General features: G+C 38.8%; 1 protein-coding gene across 4 annotated transcripts in view; it reads left to right on the plus strand.

Moving 5' to 3' along the window:
• The window catches only part of LOC111342348 (transmembrane and coiled-coil domain protein 3), a 26,772-nt gene extending 434 nt beyond the window's left edge, over positions 1-26,338 (plus strand). Inside the window, exons 1-20 of one of the 4 annotated variants that reach the window (XM_088747130.1) lie at positions 1,775-1,979; positions 8,727-8,852; positions 9,708-9,775; positions 10,239-10,342; positions 10,656-10,860; positions 11,303-11,371; positions 11,964-12,048; positions 12,533-12,584; positions 13,485-13,572; positions 14,269-14,324; positions 17,395-17,418; positions 18,022-18,110; positions 20,534-20,606; positions 20,919-20,978; positions 21,288-21,414; positions 22,025-22,078; positions 23,012-23,080; positions 23,513-23,629; positions 24,181-24,368; positions 25,269-26,338. In XM_088747130.1, the coding sequence (XP_088603256.1) occupies positions 1,931-1,979; positions 8,727-8,852; positions 9,708-9,775; positions 10,239-10,342; positions 10,656-10,860; positions 11,303-11,371; positions 11,964-12,048; positions 12,533-12,584; positions 13,485-13,572; positions 14,269-14,324; positions 17,395-17,418; positions 18,022-18,110; positions 20,534-20,606; positions 20,919-20,978; positions 21,288-21,414; positions 22,025-22,078; positions 23,012-23,080; positions 23,513-23,629; positions 24,181-24,368; positions 25,269-25,461 (1,896 nt within the window). In that variant the 5' untranslated portion in view covers positions 1,775-1,930 and the 3' untranslated portion in view covers positions 25,462-26,338. Of the gene's footprint in view, positions 1-1,774; positions 1,980-3,851; positions 4,248-7,698; positions 7,721-8,726; positions 8,853-9,707; positions 9,776-10,238; positions 10,343-10,655; positions 10,861-11,302; positions 11,372-11,963; positions 12,049-12,532; positions 12,585-13,484; positions 13,573-14,268; positions 14,325-17,394; positions 17,419-18,021; positions 18,111-20,533; positions 20,607-20,918; positions 20,979-21,287; positions 21,415-22,024; positions 22,079-23,011; positions 23,081-23,512; positions 23,630-24,180; positions 24,369-25,268 lie in introns of those variants that run through there. The other 3 variants (XM_088747131.1, XM_088747132.1, XM_088747129.1) reach the window with 3 other exon arrangements.
• Positions 26,339-26,577: the final 239 nt, after the last annotated feature.

Consider the following 26,577-nt stretch of genomic DNA (forward strand, 5'->3'; position numbering starts at 1 on the left):
TACAATTCTCCATTTGAGTTCGTAGAGGGGATACGATGCGAATTTATTGCGAAAGAAAGACGTTTTTAAAATAGCTGCCACTTGGGTTCTGATGCAGTGCCTTAAGCGCTTTTATTGACTAAAGATTATAGGCCGCAAATATTTGTCTGCGTTTTTCTTGCTAATTATTTAAAAGATGTTTCTGGTGCTGCGGAGAAACCCAAAATTGTTTTCCCGCGGCAGTGGTGGTAATGTTTGCAGTTCAAACAAGAACAAACGGTTTCCTATCAGCTGCACTTTTAAACTTATTTTTGCCATTTGCAAATCATCGTCGTTATGTTCCCTCTAGCTGAGTTTCCATGGCGTCGTTTTCATTCTGGTAAACATCGAGTCTTATTTGGTATTCTTAGGACGAACTCCGATAAAGAAATAACCCATTTTTCAATAAGGGGATCTGATGGCATTGTCTCAATTAATATGATTTGGAATTACAAATGTTTTGTAATGCCAAATGGGACAAATGTATTTTACCCTCTCTCTTCTTTCTCTTAGCTACATCCGGCAGTTGGCATCTAATGATTTCAACTCTCGCTAACTTGAACCTTTCATCAACTCGAAACAAAACCAAAAGCAACCTCCCCAAGAGATCTACTCGGCGGTTTCCGTAATTTTATCTACTGTAAATGAGAACTCGAGCACTCGATAATGCGAACACGCTGGTAAATGGAAAAAAATTTCCCTTTGCTTTTCTAGATATTTATTTCAAATTACCGTCTGATTCAAATGCACAATCGACAGAAAACCGTACACTAAACATGATCCTTTATTCTATACTCCCGAAGATTCAAACTTTTTAAAGTTTTTTTCTTCAAAGTTCGAGATTAAAGATTTCTTCAAGAGGGGAATTTTCCCGCGATTAGGCTCAATTCTAAGCAAGGGCCTGTTTCATTCTCTCATGTCCACGTTACAGTTTAAGATCAGCGAAACTCTGTAATCAAAATTTTAATCCCGGTAACTGAGTTACTTCTTTTGCGAGTCCAGTCCATTATATTTAGTTTAATATTTTTTTGTTCTTCTTTTTCTTTCCTCTTTTTTTTTTCATTTTTGTCTTCAAATTGACTTAAAAAAAATTAACTTCAATGTAACTCTGGCAAACAAAATTTTTTGGGCCCTCCTGATTCCTTATCACGATCCCATTCCTTGAACAATGTTTCTCAGTGATCCATCCAGTTAGACCCACACCAATACCATGCATCCCCTCCTAGGGAAGTGGGCGTCAAGGTCATGGAGCCAGTGCGTACGTGCATGTTGTATCCGAATGATAGAATCGAAAGGATTACTTGTTCCGGTGATTCAGGAAAGGCCTAGGTCATGGCTGGTTTTTGCCAATATTCACTGTTGTTAATGACGCAAATTGACATTGCAAAAGCGTGCTGGTGCCAAAATGTTGTCAACAGAAGTATCCAGGATATTGATGCAACCAAAGCTAAGCGCAGTTAAGGCTTAACTCCACAAATCCAACCACATATAGTCTGGAAAGAAAATGCGCGTCATCGCGGGAGAGCGTGCGAGGACCGCGCGAGATTTAGGGTCTGAAATACTGAACGTGGACGGATAAGAGTGAAAAAGGAACGAGAATGGTCAAGAACGGATTGAAATTGGCGAAACCAACTTCGTTCCCAGGGTTCTCTCTTAGTGGTCACCCGAGGAGGACAGATAGGAGAGAACCCTGGGAACAAAGTTGTGACGAAACTTGAGAAATAAACCCGCTATGACACATCTTCGTTAAAAAGTACACGTACTTGTTTGTGCTCCGCGTGACGCTGACAGGTGAAATGTTATCATCAAAATTATTGTCCGTAACTTCTGGCACCTTGCGCGTCGAATGGTTTTCTCCCAGATGTTGGCGAAAATTTCAGTGGTGAAGTAGTAAGCAGGTCTTCGTTAATCGATGCCAAATAACAAAGCTCAAAATTTTGGTCTATTGGTTAGACTAAAAGGTCAGTGGCGTGTCGTGATACAATTTTCTGGAACTGGTGAAGAGTAATTTAATTTGCTTTATAGGTCGTTTATATTTCAGCCAATTCTGACAGAAGTTTGAAAAACCCATGCATGGCCTAAATTTATGCTTTTTCCAACCAAAAAACATTGGCACATGTATCCTTGCTTTGATATACATCCTCTCAATACAGATTCGTTTGACAAAAACTAATGAGATCGAGACAAAGTTGTGCAAGAATAACGAGAGTGGTGGTGTGAGAGGTTTATGCTCGACGTGAGTTGATCACCAGAGAAAAAAGCGCAGTCACGAAAACTTCTGAGAATCATTAAATTATTCCATAAGTAAGAACAACTCGATTTTTTTAATTCTATTAATATTTTATTTTTGTTTATTTTTTTTTTACGACTGGGAACTTACTTTTCCTAGCTAGATTCGCTTAGATGCACACCTGAAATAGGAAATATTTTTTCATCTTTTCGGAGAACGAGATTTCTCCTGACGTCAACACCTTTAAAGTACGAAAGCTGCCAAGGATTGCATTACTAATACTGTTGTTATTAGTATCAAAATTATTTATTATTTTCAATTCATTTAAATACCTGGCTTCTGAGGTTTTATAAGAACCAAGAGATTAAAAGCGATTAATATTCTCTGATAAACGATTCCAAAGTCAATTAGCAGATATGAGAAATACTGTAACATCAATATAACATTAATTAGTTCTTATTAACCGAGCGGGAGGTCTGTATGGGAGAATCTTAACCGAGGTTTGAGGTCGCCAGCTAGTACAGACCGAGGTCAAGATTCTCCCATACAGACCGACCTAGTTCGGTTAATAAGATGTTCATTATATGGCTGTGTCATATATGCCAACTTTTTATATTCTTTGTACCTTTTTTTCTAGACCGGTCTAGATGCCGGTCTAGATGGGAAAATCTCGACCGCTTTCAATATTGATTTCAGCCAAAGGGGGGGGGGGGAGGGAGGGGGAGAGAGTGTTGCTATTTCGTAAACTTTCCAATCTGGCTTTTGTAAAATGCTGTTACTTTATTATTTCATTGAAAAACTATCCGTTCATTTATTCTGTTATATCTCTTCAGTCCATCAGGCAACCACTCTTCTGGTTTGCTTGAAATTACTGAAATCAAAATGAACGAAAAAGGGGAAAAAATAAGGAGAAGAAGAAGATTAAAAAAAGAAAGGGACTGGTGCATGGACAGTTTCGGGGAGGGAGGGGTGGAGAAGACAGCTTTTACCTTATTCTGTAGATGCTGAGTACGCTTTTGCCTCTTATTTCTTCGCAGTTTGCCCCCCCCCCCCCCCCCCTTACCACAAACCGTTTAGGAACCAGTTGTCATTTTTAAGCTGTGGGGGGAGGGGGGAGGAGGAGTTTTAGAGATCATATGGTTCTCAGGGGTAATGGAGAGGGATAAGTCGTCGCGAGTAGAGTATGAAGCGGGGACTATAGACAGTTAACTGTGAGTGAGCGAGAGGATTATAGAGGTTTTATGGGGAAGAGTAAATTCTATCGTAACACAACTAAAATCCTTTGACCCCCCTCTCCCCCCAGGTGATAAATATCGACCAGCCAAAGAAATAAGGAATTTCGCAAAAGCGCCTACTTCAAATCTGGCTGAATCGTTAGTTCTTGATATGAACTTTGAGTCTCAATAAAACAAATGAATGAAATTGATGCCTTTGTCAGTTTACTTTCATCAGGTCGTCAAAGTTTACAATGTATCGTCATACTTCCATGTCAAGGTAACTTGCATTTGACGTCGAACTGTCAAAGCTTGTTTATTTACAGGAAATGCATCACTACATTTAGACATGCTACAATTGTTATTGAAAACTATGGGGTCAAATCTCTCAAAAGAATCAAACAGTGAACGCTTTCTGGTTATAGCCGAATTCTGTGGGTGTTTTTTTCGATTTTTTTGTTCAAACGATCGGGGACTTTTTCCTCCATCACAACGGCATTTCCGCTACCTCGATTAAAAAACCCTAATTGCATCATGGGAAGATAAACACAAAAAATCTTGAAGGACCTTTATCATGGAAGAGAATGATACGAGTATAATGTAAGCTGCTCATCCAGTAATTTGTGCATTCGATGGCTCTAAAAGTGTCAGACGGTATACTGTATTTGACGAGCGAGGAACTTGAAAAACGCTGGTTACAGTGGCGAAAATTTTCCGCAATCGTCCGCTGTGAGCTCGAGAACTGATGTCGAAACCTCCTGCATCTCCACGAAGACATGTTCGAGGTAATATTCGCATATTTTGCTTCTCATTGATCGAAAAACTTTGATTCATACCCAATTATTTATTGCATGTATTTCTTTGAGGACTCAGATGAGCTCAAAATACGATTTATTTTATGTGTGGGTGTCATTACTGTAGGTAGTTGCTTTGTGTCTAGACTCGCATGTTGATTACAATCGTTACCAAGTCGTTGATCTTGCCTTGTGCGGCATGGAACAGTTAGATAACTTGCAGTTCTTTAACTTTGGCTAAGCGCTGGAAATTTTTCTTTTGGGTGGGAAGCCGCCATGTTGTCAGCTCTTTTTCCTGTTAGCACTGAGATGCGAATAAGTACATATGCCGCGAAGGCTAATCGTCGTTTACGGTTATCGTTGACCTTACATCTCAAGGTCACACATAAACATGTCAATATAACATGAAGAAGCGAGCAGTTTATCGATGCACATCGATTGTCTCTCTGAAGATCATTTCGTCACAAGTTATCATTTATTCATGACCTCAGTTGCTCAGTGGTTCGGCTTTATTTCTACCAATTACATCGTTGTTTACCTTAGAGCGAAGTCCATCGAAATCGTTTTGATAAAGGAATGAACATTTGCGCAGGGCCTGTTCGTCCGTGAATGCCGTACGTTGATTCCTTCGGGGTTCTTTATTTGAGGTAGAAACATTTGAATATTTGTTTCCTTCTTTCGAAAGCTTTCTTTGGGCTCTATAATCAATATAAGCTATAAAAGTAATGCCTTTCACCTCTATGCTCTCCTCTCGAGCGCGACCATATTCGTTACGTGTTTCTCGATAGTTATTCCATAGTTTTGAATTGTGTAAATAGCAAAATATGTTACAATAGCTGTAATTTGTTCGTTATTTTCGATCGCGGGATTGTATGGTTTTGAACTCGGAATGCAATTTCATCCATCTGATATTTTATCTCAGTTGGACATCTTACTCGTGATCGAATTCCAAGAAGCGTCGAATTTTGTAATCGTAATTTTTATTATTTTGCTAAGTGTGTTGTGATTTTATTACAATGGAGTCTACATGATATTTTTATAGCAGTTAACATTGAAAAAAAAAATGATAGCAATTAATTTACGTGGTCGTTGAAACGTGTTTTAGATTGCATGGAGATTTTAGGATTCTTACAAAGTTTACACGAAAGCCAATAGTCAGATGAATGTGCTAACAGCTGAAAGGTGTCGCAAATTTATTTAAAAATTATGCAGCTGGCATTTAGCTAATTTTACCTGGAGGAAATAAATCTTCTAAATGCGGGGACGTGATTGCACTGCAGCTTGTCTGAGTTTAGTTTTAAACTGGTTGTTTTCCAGCTTGTTTTTAAAGAGTCTTCCATAGAGAGCATCCACTCACTGGGGCTTCTTGCTTAATTTGAATCAAGTTTGTTTAGAGATATTTTTCTAAGAAAATGGCACACAACTGAACTCAAATTTTACCGGTTTGGTGGTTCCGTATTTATCAACTACTTGTCTTTTCTATTTTGTGATTGCTTGCATTTTCATTTCTGCATATTGGGAATTTCTTGGCAACCATATGAAGTCTTCAAATGATAAGTGCAAGAGTCTGGGGAAAAAATTGCAGTATGAAAAACCTGCAAAGATAGGTATTCTTTTTATTGAAGTTGTTTTCAAAGTACACAGTAGGTGTCATACTGATTTTGAATGGAATAGAAATTCTAAGTAAACAATAATGTTTGTGTGGCTAAACAAATAGTTTTAAGTCTTTGCCATCTTAGAAAATTGAGCCCACTGTACATGTTTCAAGTTTGTCCTTAGTAATTGCTCTCAAAAAAACAGTCTCAACCACCATTCTTTCTTCCTTAAGTTGGCAGCTAACACTTTTTTTAAAGGAAAGATTACACTATTTTGTATCATGTATTGTTATCAGGGAGAATTTTCATGTTAATCACCTCTGGGAGTCAAATGTTTTGAGTCAGAGCAGAGTGATTTAAAATGTCTTGGAGAGATAGGTTTTTTATTATATAGTGGCAGATTATATCCCCCAGTCAATGCTTCAAGATCTTTGTGTCTATTTGGCGTATATTTTCTGTGACAATCAATAATTTTGCATTTTATTTAGAACATAAATTTTAAATTTTATATATTTTCCTTGAGCTCGTAACAGTTTTTTGTTCTCAATGTTGTGTAGTGTAATAACTTTATACTAAACGAGAGTTAGAGCTGTACTGAGGAATATTGGTGCAAAGTCTACAGGTACAAAAACTACAACACTGTACAAAAAGGACAGCGCTACTACAACTCAAGCAAGCAAGTGTAGTATATAGTTTATTATTAATATGGCACGCCAACCAAACTTGTTGGAGCGAAGGGCTAACGCTCGAAACGTCAGCTTTTGTAATCATTACAGTGGCTAATGTACCATTTCAACTTTGTTGATACATCCAAATTATTTCATTACCCCCACCGACGCAGCTCAAACAGTTTCTTTAGAAACTATCAGCCTTTATTTCATTTGTTAATTATTGTTTTGGTTTAATTGGGATGTAATAATTGACAGTTTTTTGAAGGCCTGTTTCTAAAGAGCAAATTGGTTTTTTTTTTGTAAAAAATAATCGGAAGGCAAGTGCTCCTATATAAATTCCAGTTAAGAAGTCACATTAGTATGTCATAGGTATATCAGGAAGGTTGATTCAAATGGTGATTGAAACAAAGAATTTTAATTTGTCACTGGTAGCTGTGAAGTATTTTAGTGCTCTTACATTGTAACCTATTCTTTAAAACAGTAAACCATCAGCAATAGAAAAACAAAAGGCCTAGCTCATACATAGTAATGAGGCAGATTTGTCAAGCTAAATGCGCACACGTGAAATTTTGATGCCAATCTTCATTTTTATTTGCATTCACAATGCAATTTTTGGAGTGTTTTATGTGCATTTTTTAGTCAAAGTATAATTATCTGAGTGGCTCTGGAGTCTGTAAGTAACCAATGCATTAAATTCTACTTTAATATACTTTATATTATATATCTTTATACATTTTAGAGGTACCTGTATCCTGCAACTTTTGTCAGCTAACTTAGATCTGCAAGCTGAGTACATTTATTTCTAGCGTGCAGTACAACTTGTTTAGACTAAGTGTGACTGTTTATGAAAACATTTTTTAAGCGCAAAGAGCTAGGTATGCAATGTTTTTTGTATCAAGCTGTGTTTGCCAGCCAATCACATTCAGTGATTCTCTGATTGATGCACTGTGCTTGTATTTCCAGTGTAGTTTTGTCTGTAGACAGTAGTTTTACATTATTTATGTCATCCTAAAAAAATAAAATTAGCAGCTGTACAAATTACCACTCAATTTTTACGGTTAGTGGGTTGCATTTGTTGAGAGTTGAAGTCTATTTGAAAATTCATGTACAGGATTTCTTAAAGTTGATGTATTCAAAGGTGGTAGATGGGTTTTTATTGAAGAGTGGAAACTAAAAGGATTTTTCGTTGTCATGACAGGTAGAGTTCTGTCAATGTTCTTTTATACTCTGGTTTGTACTTTTGTACCTGCAACTAGATGTTCCTGAGGCAGTGTAGATTAGAAATTTGTCCACCTACTTATTTTAGAATTCTCAGACTAAATTTTGTTGATTACAGTGTGTTAAGAATTATTTTACCTGTGATTGAATGATAATATTAATCTTCTGCTGTTACATCTCTTTATAAAACCTTGACTACATTCTTCCTGAATTTGAATATTGAAATTTTGACCACAATTAGTTTGCTTTTCAAAACATCTTAAAATTTAGGGCTGTTATAAACAGATAGCTCTCACAATAAGGTACAAAATGTAGTTCAAGTTTGCTGTGTCTTGTTTGGGTGCAAATGACAGACTTTGCTGTATATTTTATGCATTGTATACCTGTCTATACCATGAATCTACCCAAATAGTTTTGTGTTACACTTTGAACTTGTACAAATAACTTGAATGTTAATTGATGTAATTTGTCATACTTTCTTGTAAATAAGAACAGTATTCATTTGCTAAACAAGCACCTTGCCAGTTATTGGTATTTTCAAAGCTGCATTTAGTTTTATACTAATTTTTTACATTGTTCTTTGATTTTGCTTGTTTTCCGTTGGTGGAAAAAATGTTGAAGATTATTAGTTATGATACTTCTCCAGGATTTAATTAATTTTTAGAATGCATACAAACCTTTTTAATTTAGTTTTATTATGGTATTGGGTTCAGGTGATTGTGTTTTTCAATTCATCAAAATATGCAACAGTTTGAATTTATAAATTCATTATACTCTTTACTGAAGATCGTGACCTGTATTCTGTATGGAAATGGTTATCTTTTCATATCTATGTTCCCATAAAATGTTTAAAGGGAACTAACTAACAGCAGTCCAACTAGAGAGATATCCACTCAGAGTTCTGTTAATGTTACATGTACTGAATTTGTTCATTGATTAATCAATTAATTAAGTTTTCTTTGCTTTCAAACTGTTTTGAAATGCAGGGCTTCATGTTAAGCTTCCCAAACAGAGTCCCAGATCATTGAACGGTAGTGCAACTTCATTGTCATCACTGGATACCACAGCAGGGTCTCACTCTCCATCTTCTCCTCGAAACAACAAGACATTAGGTATAGCTTCTAATTTCTCCACACTGTGTCACTACAATGAAATATATGAAGTTCATATATTTTGAATTGCGGTATTAGATATGTATGATGCATGATCCTCACAGTAGATAGCGCTATTTAAGCAATAGTGAAAATCAGACCTGAAAAAAATCAGGCCTGTACGGGATTCGAACCACTGACCTCTGCGATACTAGTGCAGCGCTCTTACCAATCAAGCTAACAAGCCAACTGGGAGCAGGCCGTTAAGTTGATTCGTAATAAACCCGTGAAAGTGATAAATCAGTACAATGAAATATACGAAGTTCATATATTTTGAACTGCGGTATTAGATACGTATGATGCACGATCCTCTCAGTAGATAGCGCTATTTAAGCAATAGCGAAAATCAGACCTGAAAAAAATCGATAGATTTAGCGCTATTTTTGCTATTGCTTAAATAGCGCTATCTACTGCGAGGATCGTGCATCATACGTATCTAATACCGCAGTTCAAAATATATGAACTTCATATATTTCATTGTACTGATTTATCACTTTCACGGGTTTATTACGAATCAACTTAACGGCCTGCTCCCAGTTGGCTTGCTAGCTCAATTGGTAAGAGCGCTGCACTAGTATCGCAGAAGTCAGTGGTTCGAATCCCGTTCAGGCCTGATTTTTTTCAGGTCTGATTTAGCTAGTACACAAACTGAAATTGTCGTAACATCTAAGTTGTCCCTAGCCAGTTGGCTAGTAAGTTGAAAAGTTAGTGTGGAGCTCACACAGTACAAGACATTTTTCTTAGATAAACTTCTACTGATGTGTGAATTAATCAGTTGAAAATATTGTACTAAAATATACTGCTTTTTTATATCAGTAATTCACAGATTGTTTGGAAGGAACAAAGAGAGTCATGGTGCACACAGTGGAAGAGAAGATTCTGAGGTAATTGGCCATTTTACAGTTGTGTACTTAGTTGCCAAGCCTTTGATTCAGAGTGAGGCTGAAGGTGACCTTGTTGTCCTGTATCTAGTTAGCATGATAACAAAGTGATTTACATTTGAAAGGCAGCAAGGTTTGTATCATAACAAGGTCAACCCTAGCCTCACTCCCATTCAAAGGCTTGGCAACCAAGCACACATCTGTAAAATGGACTATTGTAAAGTAGGATATTAAAAGAAAAAACCTTCACTTGTGGAATGAAATATTGTTTAGTGAATCAAAAATGATCTTTTAAGTCAAATCTTGCTTTTATAGATTGAAGTCTTACGCTAAAATTAACAACAGCAGTGTTTGACAATAGCTGCAAACAAACAGCCCCAAAACAGTTTCTTTTGAAACTATCAGCCTTTATTCATTTGACAATAACAGTATAGCAATAAAGTGCTGTAAATTTTATCTTTCACAGAACGAGGATGGTGGCTTGCAGTTGAAGTTGAATGTACCAACAACAAGGAACAAACAATTCTCTAAAGTCCTGGCTGAGATCAGAGAAAGAACTATGCCCTCGTCGTGAGTTGCACTATTTTTAATTAAAAACATTACTTAGATAAGAGTCTTTAGCAAAAATTTGTATATTGATTTTGTTGTTGTTGCTGTAATCAAGATAATTGAAGAAAAACTATTTGGAAATGGAAGAAAAGCTGCGTTTTGTTAAATGCAATTTTCTAAGTCACATGGTAAACTTCCAAACTTTGTGTAGAGATAGCAACTCTTGTACCTGTGCAAGTATTTGCTTTACAGCTTAAAAGTCTTTTTCTTTTGAGAAGCTCAAAATGAATTCATGAAAACACATCAAAATGATAAGTTTTCCTCTTTTCCCTAGGCTTGGCAGGCGCCGCAGCAAAACACAAGAGTCTTCGACATCAGACTCCCGTAACAGCGCTGATAGTGATGGCGGACAAGGTCGGCCTCGGGGTGCTGCTTCCGCCGTGAGCTCTTCTAGTGGTACTGGGTCAGAGATTCAAACGAGAGGGAGAAGCGGTACAGCATTGTCCTTGAATGAAGATGACTCTGGCGAAGTAGATTCGGTTTGTAAAAGGGTTTTTCTTTCTTTTTTTTTTCCTCTAATTTAATCTGCCTTTTGGTGACTTTTAAGGAGAGGAAGTAATGTTTAAGTCACGCGTGTACAATGTTTAGGTACACGTTATTTCTTATATGTAGCGAAGATGCTAAAAATTTAGTGCTTTCATTTCGAGATGATCTTTACCTCGGCCCATGCCTCAGCACTAATGAGAGCCTGCATGTCTACGGGCTGCTGTAAAGAGTAAAGATTTAACCAGGTTTCCATTACAACGGGCCAATAATACCTTGGTTTGTACTCTTGGTGAGACGGAGGTACTGTCGCAAACCACAGTCATGCCACAACCAGAGCAAGAACCCAGGCCTCTTAATCCGCCGTAGGTCACACCAGGAAAGTTTTGTCGTGAACCTTTTTTTGTTGCTAACAATAATAATTCTGTTGATTTGCAGCTTGATGGAACGTTTAGTTCTCAAGATAAGGACTATGAGGAAGTGGATGGGCAGATAATCGACTCAGAGGTAACTGCATTTGTATAATAAACAACGCCACGATTTTGTCAATCTTGATGTTTTACGATATGAAAAACTACAACTTACTTTAATTAACGTTAGAGGGGCTACAATATATCAGTCCAGTAAGATGTAAAAACAAAGAAAAGGCAATAATAAGCTAAGAAAGAGCAATGATGGAAAAGATTGATACGGGTTGTAAATAACTACGCGTAGAAAAACCCAAGAGTGATTGGCATCCAATTTCTCCTTACAATATCATATCACCCTTGAATCGCATATTAAGGTCATGAGAATAATGAAAATGGTCACCAACTAAAGAAGCTGTTGATTGTTACACAAATTCTCCTTGTCAGCACCTTAAGAAATATGCAGAGAACAGTATGGAGAATATGCATGCTGATGTCATGGTGTAAAGGGTTAACGTCAAGGAGGAACAAAGGGACTGCGGCTGAAAGAAAAACAAAACAAAACAAAACAAAAACAAAATTCTATAATAGTAACATTTACACTACCCCTACGTTACTCGTGATATTACTAAGAAACTTATTGTGTTCTTGTGAGTGCTTTACATCATTTTTATTGTTTTTATTGATTTTAGAAACGTAAACAGCAGGTGGAGCACTTGAATTTCAAGATAAGGAGAACCAAGGAACAGATTCGACAGTTACAGGAAGAGAGAGATGGTACGTGTTGTTTTTTCCTAACATCCTTGCTCCTCCACACTCTCGATGGCAAAAATGTTGATACCTGAGAAGCATGAATCCTAAACGATGAGACAAAACAGCTTTATAGATATACTTCTGTGAAAACCAAAATAAATTGCGCTCAAGGAATGATGGAATACAATAGTGTTGTTCATTATAAGAGTAACTACCAGGACTTTCGAGAAATGGGCCCCAGGTCACCAGTGTCAGCTCGCGCCATGGAAACTTTCCTTTTTTTTCAGGCTTCATCTCTGATCGATATCTCAGTTCGTTAGCTTTTTGTGTTCACGATCTTTCCCCTGTTACAAGTTCAGTTTTGATTTGATGGTGTGATTTTGAAAAGCTGTCTCCCTCATATGCTAGAGGAGAGATCACTACGCGTAGCAAATCCTCGCAAAGTGCGGATGGGCTTTCCCATAAGAAGTTTTTTCAGTTACACAGCGGGTCATATTTCTCGTTACAGAGTATGTGAAAGAGTACCTGGAATCGACGGAAGGTGGCTCACAAAAATCTAAGTAAGTACTTACCCGGAGTATCCGCGAATGGCCAATTTACCATTTCAACTTTGTTGATATATCCAAATTATTTCGTTACTCCCACCGACGCAGCCCCAAACAGTTTCTTTCGAAACTATCACCTTTATCCGCGAATCATTCTCTCCTAAATTCTCGGTTCTTGTTCTATGACGTGACGTTTCCGAAAAGGACCCAATCATCATCGAGAAACGTCAAAGCTTTTTGAAGACGTTTTCTTCAAGCAATTAGCCAAACACAAGTGGGTTAAGTAAGAAGAAGCAAGCAATGATCTGCAAGAATACCTTAGCGACATTGCAATTGTTCCGAGTTGATGTATCTCGAATGACTGACGGGCTTTGCGTGCAGACCTTTGTCGTGACAATTGATTCAAGATGGAGAAGAGCTGAATTGTATCGCTTTTGACAAGTGACGACACAATCACCGATTTAGAAGAGCTTTTTTCAAGTGTTAAATGTAACGTAAAATTCAAGGTAGCTAATCAGTCATCGTTGCCGTCCAAGCTTGTTAGTACTCGTTCAAAAATATCACATCCAAGAATTCCACTCGTGCACTGCTGAGAAAATTCACGAAAGAAAAGTCATGGAAACGGGAGGAGTTAAGCCGCTGGAGGAAGCCTCTTTTGCTCTAATTGGTAATTGTGCACAAAAAATTTGTCATTGAGCCTCGATTTGATGGACTTGACTAATTTTTTTTTTCTTTTTTTTTTTCTGGCTCTCGTCCAAAAGATATCTAACAAGTGCAATTCATGTGAGGTAGGACGCGTGACGCTTTGCCATAGTGTCTCACGCGTTGTGCATCACTGGGACAGTATCAATCTTTGCGATCAAGCGTTCGATACAGTGTACTGTGTGGAACCTAATTAACTTCCTTTCCTTTTAGAGCTGTCTTCGAGAAGAAAAACCAGAAAAATAATACGCATGTGGCTCAACTACAGAAAAAACTGGAGAAATATCACAACACGTTAATAGTGAGTATAAATTACTATCACAGCGTTTGAACAAGTGCAGCAATTTCGTGTGACTTGATTACAAGCCTTTCCTGCGAAACACTCAGATTCTTGGAATTTGTTGTGTAACATTTAGGCTTTTTCGGTGAAGGGCGCGGTTCTGTTGTCTCAAGGAGGGGGTTTGCTACAAGCACAAAAAACGGTTAAATTTCTTTGGTGCAAGTTTCCCCTCGAGCGTATTTTGTTCTTCAAAATATCTGGAATATTTTTCGATCCGGTTTTGATAAGGGTAAAGTTCAATCAATCAAGTTTGTGCTTGTTTGTTTTTTGCTATTAATTGAGTTATAATTATCATATGCGTGGTTTTCAACTTTGGTCATCACTCATGATGAGACAAAGATGACTCTCCGACATTTTTGTCGTCTGGTTTCTAAGGTTGATTATGGAACAGTGCATGTCTTCAATAAAGATGGTAAAAACATTTCCCTCAATATGGGACAAAGATAAAAAAAATATGTGCTCTGTATGACGATTTAAGTTTCGTTGTGTTTTCTTCTCGCGGTCGAACGCACTATTATCTGGGCTGTAAAGATCTGAGTAACGAGATAAACCATATATTAGGTCCATATGTGTCAAGTGTTCTGTGTACTCTTAGGATCAGCGCTGTGGACACTACACTTTTTAATGTGATAACTGAATGATTTAACTTCATTGCAGGAACTGGAAATGAATGGTGCAGCCCCAAGCGGACACATCGCTAAAGAAGTGTTCAAGTAGGTCAAAAGTTACAATTTCTCTGTGAAATTTCTGCTAGTCGTAAACCAACTTGATATCGTCGCTACCAGTTTTACTTTAAAACGTCCCTTCTTAACAGGGCACATTCCTTAGCTTTGTTTAATTTAAGAGGCACTTAAGAGTCAGCCTGTGGATTTTTCGTCGCAAGTTTATAGTGTGAAGAGCCATGATCGATTTTCATTTCTTTGAAGTAAGATAAATTCCAGAAATTTCCTGTCGATGAAAACACACACACAAAATCGATAAGGAACATATATTTGGGAGTTACGAACTTCAGCAAAACACATTATTTTTTTGTTATGTTCTTTTCCTATCTCTTCTTTTTTATTTTCGTCTTTGTGTAGACATCATAGACAGCGTTAATAAGGTGACAGATCACGTATCAGCGAGAATGTTGGAAATAATCGCTGATACGTGATGTTTTAACAAATTTTCTTTTGAGAAAGCTAGTGAAATTAAACAGCCGTCATTGTCATTTTCGTAAAACAAGGTCACGGTAAATCAGATTGATTTCAAGCGAAGAGTTGATACAAAAATATTTTCTTCATGTGTAACGTCCCCTCCCCCGACATTCCAAAGTTCGTTTCCCCCCCCCTCCCCCTCCCCCCTCCTCATCCAAATCCTGCAGGCCGAAATAAGCACGTTTTATTTCTTCCGGTATGTTTTTGTGGAGGTCTGCTATCTATTGATAATCAAGTCTGACATGTGGGCCCTCTATTTTTAAAAATTCTTCAAGTATATTAGCATCTGAAGGATTTCTAAAGGGATTTTCTTCTCTTATCGTTAATCCCAAGTTTTGACAAACTAGTCTTTTTTTTTTTATTTGTTCGATTTTCCATACAAATTAACGTTGAAATGTTTGGAAAGCATCTGAGATCCAAACTATTGTACTAGTACCTAGTATCGATAGGAAGACACGAAAAACAAAAGGAACTTTAACCAAATGATATTTTCGAAAGAAAATTAAAGTATTAATATTGGTTTAGCGAATGTCAAGAAAATGTCACTGTTGTCACGAATGCTTTTGAAAATATCATTTAGGTGATGTTGTAAACTGCATGGTGTGTTTCTCCTCGAATAACAGACGTTCCATTCTTTTGTTGAAATTTTCCGCAAGTCACGGACATAAAACGGCCATCTAAATGTAAAATGATGGAAATGTCATATTTGAAAAATTGACTTATCGCATCCATCGTTTAGAAATATCGCCAGAAGAATCAGGGAGGTTTTACTTTCCGTAGAGTCTGTTGTGTTTTGTGTCTCGAACGCCAAAACTGATGATGACAGTTTAAAATTTTATTAAGGCTTTGAGCCAACGCTTAAATAAAATTAATTATCGCCAGAACATCTGTAAGGTTCAAAGGAGACTGACAGTGTGGAAACATTTTGTCGCTTCAGGGGTCGCCTTTACTCTGGAAATCTTTATTTCGAAACCAAAACATCATGGAATGACTATTTTTAGCCTGGTAGCCGGTCGTTTTGTTTTTCTTGTACGAAATTATTTTCTTCCCTTGGTAACTTTCGCGGTTATTGTTTATTTACTGCTCAAGCTCTCCAAACCGAGTTAATCTTTATTAGACAAAATTATAAAGAGTGGTTGTTTTACGCGACAGCGGTCCGCAGTATGCAAATTCACCACGCTGAATATTGCATATATTATCAGAATAGTAATTTTCTTATATTTGGAAGTTTCGGAAAGTGAAGGAGGACTCGAAATTCACACCTCTTCTCGTATTTACCTTTTAAAGTGGACGGAATTTTCATGTCATCGTCGTTCATTTTATGGCGACTGTGAAACCTTCGCGGTCTCTTCCAAAGATCTCCGTGAATGAAACTTCTGGCCGTGAGATTGTTCAGCCGGCGTTGCTGTCGCCTAAGTGCGGTAGAAATCTTTGGACAACCGTTCATAAACACAGGTCGTGTCTCTGGCCGTAAGTCCTCCACGATCACGATTGTGCGGATTTGTGTGTTGTGTCGTACAAAATTTGTACAATTTCCTAGCCGAAGTATCGTGTTTAGTTATGTGTATGCTTTCTTGATTTACGACAAACGGATAGTAGTCCCTTAAGCGATGTATTCACAAAGAGGAGGAATGGAAATTACCATAATTACAATGTTGGCCAGGCGTTCTAAAAAGTAGATTATGTTGCAGATATGTCATTTGGATGATAATTACGGTGCGTTCGAGAGCATGTAGATTTAGTGCGAAAGTTTTGTTTCTGACCTGTCTGACTTTCGATTTTGCTCTCTCGGCAACATTAGTTTTGTGGCCGTCTGTGTTTATTTTACTCAAGTCTTTGTTTTAAAAATGGTATATTATTTTTTGTAAGTCTAGAATTTTTTGTGATAATTTAAAATGATGAAAGAGTCATATAGAATTTTGTCTTTGCTGAGACAGAGTTAGAGATTAGCTGATTTCATATCCACTTTTCATTGCTTCAACACCTTCGCATTTTGTTTACACGAAATGACTTCTCGGTGTTTACAATTATGTCCCGTGACACCACATCTTGGTTTAAAAAGACTGAAAGCAGCTTTCCTAACTCAATAACTTCATTACCAAACAAAAATATATGACCATTTGCTTGGAATATTTTCGAGTTAAATTTTTGTGGGTTTGTGATCCACGGTCAAAGTTCCCGCAGGGCCTTTAAAATGTCGCAAATAAAACGCCGAAAAACATTTCTTCCCTTATTCAACGGTCTTTGTGCCGGAAATCATTCGGTAAATCCATCTATGAATCAGCTGCCATGTATAGTTCTACCTGTGCATATCTCAAATTTGAAGAGATTTCTCCTCCTTAAGAGCGCTGCTTGAACAGAAAATCGCCCGATCCTCTACAAACTGAGACTTAAAGCTTTGCAATATATATATTTTTTGAACGATCCAGGGCAATAGAACTGTTTATAAGCTTTCTGTTCGACACACAGCTGTAGCGAATTTTTTGCGGTGTTTTTTTGTCTGAAACGCGACGGGGTCTCCATATTGTGATCTTACACCATGAGTCTTATTTATCTTTACATTTTTTTGTTTGTTTGTTTGTTTCAGGGGGGTCAGAGACGGAGTGAAAGGGTAAGAAAGGATTTTTACTTAGTTCTTATTAACCGAGCGGGAGGTCTGTATGGGAGAATCTTGACCGAGGTCGCCAGTACAGACCTCACTGCGTTCGGTCTGTACCAGCGACCCAGGTCAAGATTCTCCCATACATACCGACCTAGCTCGGTTAATAAGATGTTTATTATATGGCTGTGTCTTGTATGCCAATTCTATTATATTCTTTGTACCTTTTTTTTCTAGACCGGTCTAGATGGGAAAATCTAGACCGCTTTCAATATTGATTTCAGCCAATCAAATTCGTGAATTCGGTAGTTCCCAGTCCATGTGAGACACAGCCATATGATAATAAAATGACTTATTATTGTATAGAAGTGTTATTAGTCGACTGTTGTGCATCAGACATGGTCGTTCGGTACCATTATAGTTAGGAAAAAAGAAAATAAAATCGCCGCTCTAAACCCTCAAGTCCTTCTTCTTAGAAATTATATTATTTGGGGTTAAACGTAAGGATTTCCCATGAATAGAACTGCTAGCCTCGTGGATTATGTAGTCTCAAAGAAGTAATATATTTTAATTATATTTTTAACCAAATGTTTCACTCAAAATCTGTGTATGCAGGGCGGTTACCAAGCCTCTTGAGATCATCAAGCATCGGAGGTTTGGCAGCGCGGAGAATGTAAGCACTACAACGTCAAGTCCCGGATCAAGTATGTATTATTATGTCTGGTTTCTCTTTTATCTGTTTTTGGTTGGTCATGTTTTGTTTTCAACCTCGTTGTTGACTTGCTGGTTGGCTGACTGACTGACTGACTGACTAACTCACCGACACCAACTCGTTGTCAATGATTCACTGAGCGACAGAGTTACTGAAAGACCCTCTTGGTGACTGACCTTCTAACTGACTGATTGACTGATAGGCTGACTATTCCCTCAATTAGTTTCTGACTCCAGCATGAAGAAATATATCCTGACAAGACAACCTTTTTCTAGAGACGAGAGAGCGAGGTTTATTCCGCGTCCTAACCGCTTTTAAATACAAAAAATTCACACTCGCTATGAATGATATTTTTTTTAGCGCAATCAACAGCTAATTAACTATGAACAAAGAATGGTGCGCACTGGGAATGGAATAATGATCTAAATAATCCTCGGCTAATTGAATATGTAATAGCATATTGCAACACTGACAATCTGATCGACTCGCTGACCAACTGACTGACTGATAGGCTGACTATCTGACTGACTGACTGTCTGACTGACTGATAGGCTGACTGACTGACTGACCATCTGACTGACTGACTGACTGATAGCCTGACTGACTTCCTACTGACTGACTGACTGACTGATAGTCTGACTGACTACCTGACTGACTGACTGATAAGCTGACTATCTGACTGACTGACTGACTGACTGATAGGCTGACTATCTGACTGACTGACTGACTGATAAGCTGACTATCTGACTGACTGACTGACTGACTGATAGGCTGACTATCTGACTGACTGACTGACTGATAAGCTGACTATCTGACTGACTGACTGACTGACTGACTGACTGATAGGCTGACTATCTGACTGACTGACTGATAGGCTGACTATCTGACTGACTGACTGACTGATAGTCTGACTGACTACCTGACTGACTGACTGATAAGCTGACTATCTGACTGACTGACTGACTGACTGATAGGCTGACTATCTGACTGACTGACTGACTGATAAGCTGACTATCTGACTGACTGACTGACTGACTGACTGACTGACTGATAGGCTGACTATCTGACTGACTGACTGATAGGCTGACTATCTGACTGACTGACTGACTGATAAGCTGACTATCTGACTGACTGACTGACTGATAAGCTGACTATCTGACTGACTGACTGATAGGCTGACTATCTGACTGACTGACTGACTGATAAGCTGACTATCTGACTGACTGACTGACTGATAAGCTGACTATCTGACTGACTGACTGACTGACTGATAGGCTGACTATCTGACTGACTGACTGACTGATAAGCTGACTATCTGACTGACTGACTGACTGACTGACTGACTGATAGGCTGACTATCTGACTGACTGACTGATAGGCTGACTATCTGACTGACTGACTGACTGATAGTCTGACTGACTACCTGACTGACTGACTGATAAGCTGACTATCTGACTGACTGACTGACTGACTGATAGGCTGACTATCTGACTGACTGACTGACTGATAAGCTGACTATCTGACTGACTGACTGACTGACTGACTGACTGACTGATAGGCTGACTATCTGACTGACTGACTGATAGGCTGACTATCTGACTGACTGACTGACTGATAAGCTGACTATCTGACTGACTGACTGACTGATAAGCTGACTATCTGACTGACTGACTGACTGACTGATAGGCTGACTATCTGACTGACTGACTGACTGATAAGCTGACTATCTGACTGACTGACTGACTGACTGATAGGCTGACTATCTGACTGACTGACTGATAGGCTGACTATCTGACTGACTGACTGACTGACTGATAAGCTGACTATCTGACTGACTGACTGACTGACTGATAGGCTGACTATCTGACTGACTGACTGACTGATAAGCTGACTATCTGACTGACTGACTGACTGACTGATAGGCTGACTATCTGACTGACTGACTGACTGACTGATAGGCTGACTATCTGACTGACTGACTGACTGACTGATAGGCTGACTATCTGACTGACTGACTGTCTGACTGACCATCTGATTGACTGGCTGATTGACTGGCTGACTGACTGATAGGCTGACTATCTGACTGACTGACTGTCTGACTGACCATCTGATTGACTGACTGACTGATAGGCTGACTATCTGACTGACTTACTATCTCACTGACTGACCGTCTGACTGACTATCTGACTGACTGATCATTTAACTAACTGTCTGACTCACTGACCTACGAAATGAATAACCGACTGACTGACAGGCTGGCTGTCATACTGACTTAATATCTTAATACCGTCTATGTTATCAACGTTGATAGAGACTAAAGAGGAAAATTTTTTTGGTTTGAATTAAATTTCCAACGCACTTTTTAAGAGTTATTTAGATAATGAATTGGGTTGTTTTTTTTTTTACTTATCTTAGAGATCGATGGCCTTGAAGAAGAACCGAACAGTTCTTTAGGTGAAGAGGGTTTTGTTGGAGATTCCAACCTTAGGTATGTGTCAGCGTCGTCCTTCGCTTACGTTTTGGCTCCTTACGCAATACTTTCTATGATTGTGTGACAGTGGCGTATATCACGACTGATATCCACCATACATTTGGAAGAGCACGATCTGGGAACTAGCGATTGAGTTTCAAGTTCATTGCTGTATAGCACCGATGGTTTATTTTGCTTTTTAGCGTTGACAGAAGGAGACAGAACTAGGTGTGACCTGTTCACGATGGCCAAGCCCATGGTGATCTCTGACCTTGTTATGTGTTGAAATATTTATAAATTGTGACTCGGACTAATTCCTTTTTGTTTCAGTCCGGCGAGATACAACAGCGACGAGGATTCGTCGAGTGTAGCGTCAGCTACGCATATTGGGTAAGTCCGGTATACTTGAATAGCGATGATGCGAACATATTGCTCCTCACCCCACCCCTCAAGTTTGCTTTTCTTGAGATGACTCATTATTTGTGTAAACATTTGAAAAATACGTCACGATGTTTGCAAACGTGAATTTGTTTTGCCATTGACTTAATATTCACCGTGAAGAGCCCTTGTTATTCCCAAGGGTAGTTTGTTAGCCTTCTTCTTAGTAGCAGTGAGTGATTTTATGAGTTAAGTGAAACCAACCTCGGAAACAAATCATTGGCAACAAACTCATTTCAAGTACATCTGTGTCGTTGTCAGGGGTCCAGTCCGCGGTAACAGCCCACGTCATAGCCTCCCCCCCAGTCCTCCAACGTCATACGAGCAGGATATAAGCGAACTGCGTGAGACTAATACCAGGCTGAAAAAACAAATAGACAACTTGACGGTGAGTTTCTTACAGAGTGGGAAGATTTCTTAAGACGTGTTTTTTATTATATACCTTAAGTTCATAAGAAGAAAAGTTGTTACAATAATGGAGACCAAGGACCACAGCTGGTAAAACGTGCATGCAGTAGCCTGCTCGTAGGCGGTAGATTTTGTTTTCACGCGCGAGATTCAGCGCGGCGAATATTCGGTCGCCATATTGGACAAGTGGAAGATTTGTGACGAGTGGCAAGGAGAGGGGGAGGTGGAAGTGGAGAAAACCACCGTTATACTGTCTGTCCCCCCCCCTCGCTTTTTCACTTGTCCCAAATCTTCCACCCGTTAAACATGACGACCGAATGTTCGCCGCGATGTATATCGCGCTTGAAAACACGAACTACCGCCTGCAAGCAGGCTATGCAGACAGTGACTCAGCTGGATGGGTTTCAAGGGATTAAGTATAGTGTAGGTAATTTAAGTCAAGCACCATTTACAGGTTGGGGAGATTAAACAAAATGCTTTTATTACAGTGCCATCTAAAGCATCAAGGAAAAATTCTTGTTTGATGGTTTTGAAAAAAATTGGAGTATGTGTTTTTGAATGTTTACCGTGAATATACATGTTCTTTTCAGCGTCAGTTAGATATTGTGGCTGAATCACTCCAAGAAGAAAGATGCAATACCGAGGTTTGTTTGTGTTCTGTATTTTTCAACTGATGAAGGATTCCTAATCATTGCCTTTGTCCAACCTAGTGAGCGATATTTGTTATAATTAAGGTTCATGTAAACTTTTACTTGGCTAGTGCGATATCTTTCCTATCTAAGTTCCACACCAATAATTTTTCCTGAGCCCGCAGTTTTCATTTGAGTCCTTGTTCCTAAGCAACGTCGTGCACTCTGTTGATGACATTTGCATTATGAAGGCGGTGAGTGCGCTGGAGACAGGAACGAGAAGTTTTGGTTCAAACCCAGGTCCTTTGATTATGCTGTGTGCTCTTGAGCAGATCACTTAACAACCCAATTTCAGATAGGAAACTATATTAAACTTTAAAGAGAATGAATGAAGTAGACGGGAATCTTTTTTTTTTTTTTTTACCTTGCGCGCGCGTGTTTTGTGGGTTCAAATTTACAAATACTTATTTTACTAAAATACAATGGACTCTATGTTCGCGGGCATAGATATGTTTTTGGCCCGACTGAGAGTCATTTTAGCCCGAGCCGCCAGGTGTAGGTTAAGATGACTTTGAAAAAGTGGCAACAAAATACTCTGAACAATTACGTGAGCGTGCCAGCATTTTAGCATGCCAAAATCACCATTTTAGCTCACAAAATGCATCACAGTCACTGAAAAAGTCAGCAGGGCTCGACACTAACCTTTCAACTTACTAGCCAAGTGGCTAGTGACATCTTAGATGTTTTTAGATGTTACGACAATTTCAGTCTGTTTACTAGCCAGACTGGCTAGTGGAAACTGAAAACCACTAGCCAAAACTGAATTTCTACTAGTCTGTGGCTAGTGGGCTACCGTTAGTGTCGAGCCCTGAAGTGATAACAGTTTCTTTTTTTAGTCCAGTCATTTTAGAAATAATTATCTAAAGAAAAGTAACACTGTTTCTTTAGCAACTGCGAGATTCACTAAACAGCATTACAACGGAATGGAACGACGTGTCAGAATTACGTCAGAACGAGGTTAGTTCTGAACTACTCTCAGGGTGCTGGGGTAAGGCTGACATCTACTAATTGGGAATTAAGTTTAAGCACCAGAGTTATGAACAATAATATGATGTGATGTCTTTAGATCTCCCATCCCAAGCTTAGGGGACGTTCTTCAGTGGTCACTGTCACAAGTGTAGGCTCACATAGAATGTGGTTAGACTTGATTGTTGAAGAGGAGTTTTTGTAGTGTTTGTATCTCTCTCTCCCACCCCTCCCCCTAATGTTTTTCCTTCCCCTGATCAAATCAGTCTCCGTGGGTGCCTCGTGCGGGAGTTCGAGCCTGAGTTGCGGTATCTGGAGGCTTCCAGTTTGCTGGACTCAGTGGAAGCCTTCGGTTTCTTTGGTAACCACTTCCTGTTGAAGTGAAGCAGCGATTGAAGATTATTTCCTCCTTATTCTCAATAGATGATAACCGTGAAACAAGAGCTTGAAAGAGCCGAGGAGCGGATTGAACGAATCGAATACCGGTCAGCGGAACGAGCAAACGAGATCGAGGAAGCCCTGGATTCTTACGTCACAAGGGTAACCGTGCGTTTTTCATTTACTATCGGGCAGAGAGGACCCTGGGAATGAGGTTGCTACTGGACTTGCTAAAACTTCACCAGTTAGGATCTGAAATTTTTGAGGGGAGGAAGCTATAATTAGAGAATAATGGAACAGTACAGCGGAGACTCGGAATTGGGATTTACATTGTAGAAGTGCGAACTGTTTTGTCAGTCCAGTGCCGTAAGCTTGTTCTGTAAAAAAGTGATAATTTAAGTCAATTCTGCTGAGGTGTTAAAGGCTTTCAGTGTTCAGTATTCAGCGCGCGTGTTATCTATGACACATGAACACTTAGCATAATTTTCCGTGGCTTAGTGGAAAAGTATTGGAGCGCGAAATCGCAAGATTTGGGACTCAGCTTTTTCCTAGGTCCTACGCGCGTGACAAGACACAAAACATCTTTATTCTGCTCATGTCCCGACTCAGTGACGAAACCCAGATTAACCATGGTAGGATGCAGTGGGTCTTCTAGCTTGTAAGCTGACCTAACCTTGTTGTTGTTGTTTTTTTATTAATTTTTTTTTTCGCAGGTTTTAAAAATAGAAGCCTTTCAACAGCAGAGCCAACAGATGATGGGGCTGGATGATTACTTTGATCAGAGTGCTCAGGCTAAAGCGCTTTTATCGAAATTTCTCACAGTGGTGCTCGCCATTGTACAAATTATACTTATTATATGCACGACGTTAGCCAGAATAGTTATTCCCTTCACAAGAACAAGGTAAGATGGTAGCTTTTGATCAATGAATTTATTATGTATTCAATGTTGTTCGCAGCCGTTCTCTGTTATGTTAGGAAACGTCCCCTTTCGCCCTTCGCTGTGTCCTCTAGAGAACCTTTTCTGCTTTACCTTACTCTTAGTCGTGTAGAAATGGTTTTCTTACAGGAAGAGAAATGTCTGGTTTCTTTGTTATTGATACTTTTTGACAGCTCATGTATTTATGGATATATCAACAAAGTTGAAATGGTAAATTGGCCACCGACGCAGCCCCAAACAGTTTCTTTCGAAACTATCATAATCATTACGGTGGCCAATTTACCATTTTAACTCTGTTGATATATCCAAATTATTTCGTTACTCCCACCGACGCAGCCCCAAACAGTTTCTTTCGAAACTATCAGCCTTTATTCATGTATTTATGCTTTGAGAAGAGTTTTTATGCTCTAAGACGAGTGTTTTGTTTGTTTGTTTGCTTTTTTTTTTTTTTTTTTTTTAACCCTATAATGTTCAAAACGAATGGTGTCAAATACAAATATCCCCACCTTCCCAAAACAGTCACCTCTTTGTAGCGGACCACATTTCCTTTCTTCTCAGGAGGGTTTTGTGGAAGTTCGTTAGCATTTCGCCTTTTGTTCGACCGAGTGAAAGGTGGTGTTTGTTTAAACGGTTTCTTCTGTGAGTCGCACGATTTTGGTTATGCCACAAAAAAATATACCCGATCCCCTCTCATTGCCTGTCAATTGTCTTTAGTCTCCCCTTTATACTCTTTTTACTGTAATTGGAGAATAATTGAACAGTAGAGCGGAGAGTGGCAATGGGATTTGCAGAGGTGAGGACTTGTTTACTCTAGTGCTCTAAGCTTGTTCTGTAAAAAGTAAAAACTGTTGCTTCGTTTTTCAGGGTTCGTATTGCAATAACAAGTGTCGTTGTTTTATCCGTGGCGTTGTTATGGAGATATCAAGAGAGCGATAATGTGCGTATCGTTATGGATAGCGTCTCAGGACAGTTCACAATAATTAAAGACAGACTCGCATCTCTTGGAAGTCCAATTCAAAACTTCGTGAGAAAGATATATCAGAGAGACAAGTCATGACAAAGATGTGTGTGACGTTGCTGGCAAAAGTAACAGAGGACTGGAACTTACAAGATAAATGCACAATTTAGTCACCTTTTATTGTTAGTTTTTTGGTCATTTTTGTCGAGCTTTTTTATCTGTTGGAAGAAAAATCAAGAAAGATTTGATATTCAGTATAACCTTCACAGACAGGAGTACTTCTGTGGAAAAGTAAAACGGGCCTCTTATCCTTTTTAGCACGTAGACATCCTCTATGTGATGGATTTTTAGCGATTTCTTTGTTATATACTGTATTTCACATTTTACATGCACACACGCCGCACTTAAAATTATTCCCAGCAACTTGGCTTGACTTATTTTTGTGGTTGCGGGTTTCAGCACTATTTTCTTGGCTATTTAGTGGCTGCCTGTCAGATCACTCACCGTCAAACACAAACATAAAAAAAAATAATACTAATTGTAATTAATCTAATTTATTTTTCTCGCTGGTCCGAAGAACAGAATCATAACAATGATTTTTACAATGAGAGGGTTAATCTATTTATTTATATGAACGAGAAAATTCAATTGCTTTGCTATTAAGCACTATATGAAGCTGGGATCGACGAATGAATTAAATCTAAACCGTTAATTATTGTGGAGAAAGTTTAGTGGTCGTTTAGACCATAACCCAAGTTATAGTCTTTCCTAAGGCTAGTCGCGTTGGTAGCACGCGAGCGCACGAGAAACCTCCACGCAAGGGTTGCCTCCGCGCGCGGATGTAACTAAACTTGGCAGTGGCACTGGACAGTTTGTCAACTAATCATTCTTAAACAGCTTTTACTAGCCACTAGTGCTTTGAACTCAACATAACTGAATAAATTATCTGTACCCTTCTGGCAGGGGGATTAACGAATGTCTTGTGCTGACGGTTTCTTAATTTTCTTTCTAGCAACCTCAGAGTCGAACCCAGGCCTCTCGACAAAAACAACATGCTTCCCCTTCCCAATCCCTAGACCCTTACAAGCATTTAAAGGTGACAGTGCGCGGTTTACAGGACTAGTACCGTCAACTTTTTGCAGATATAACTTTGACGAAGGCTTATTGTGGTCGATATGCTACCATTGATAGATTATTATTATCATTAGATCCCTC

The sequence above is a fragment of the Stylophora pistillata genome, chromosome 2 (genome assembly GCF_964205215.1).
Source record: "Stylophora pistillata chromosome 2, jaStyPist1.2, whole genome shotgun sequence".
NCBI classification, from domain to species: Eukaryota; Metazoa; Cnidaria; class Anthozoa; order Scleractinia; family Pocilloporidae; genus Stylophora; species Stylophora pistillata.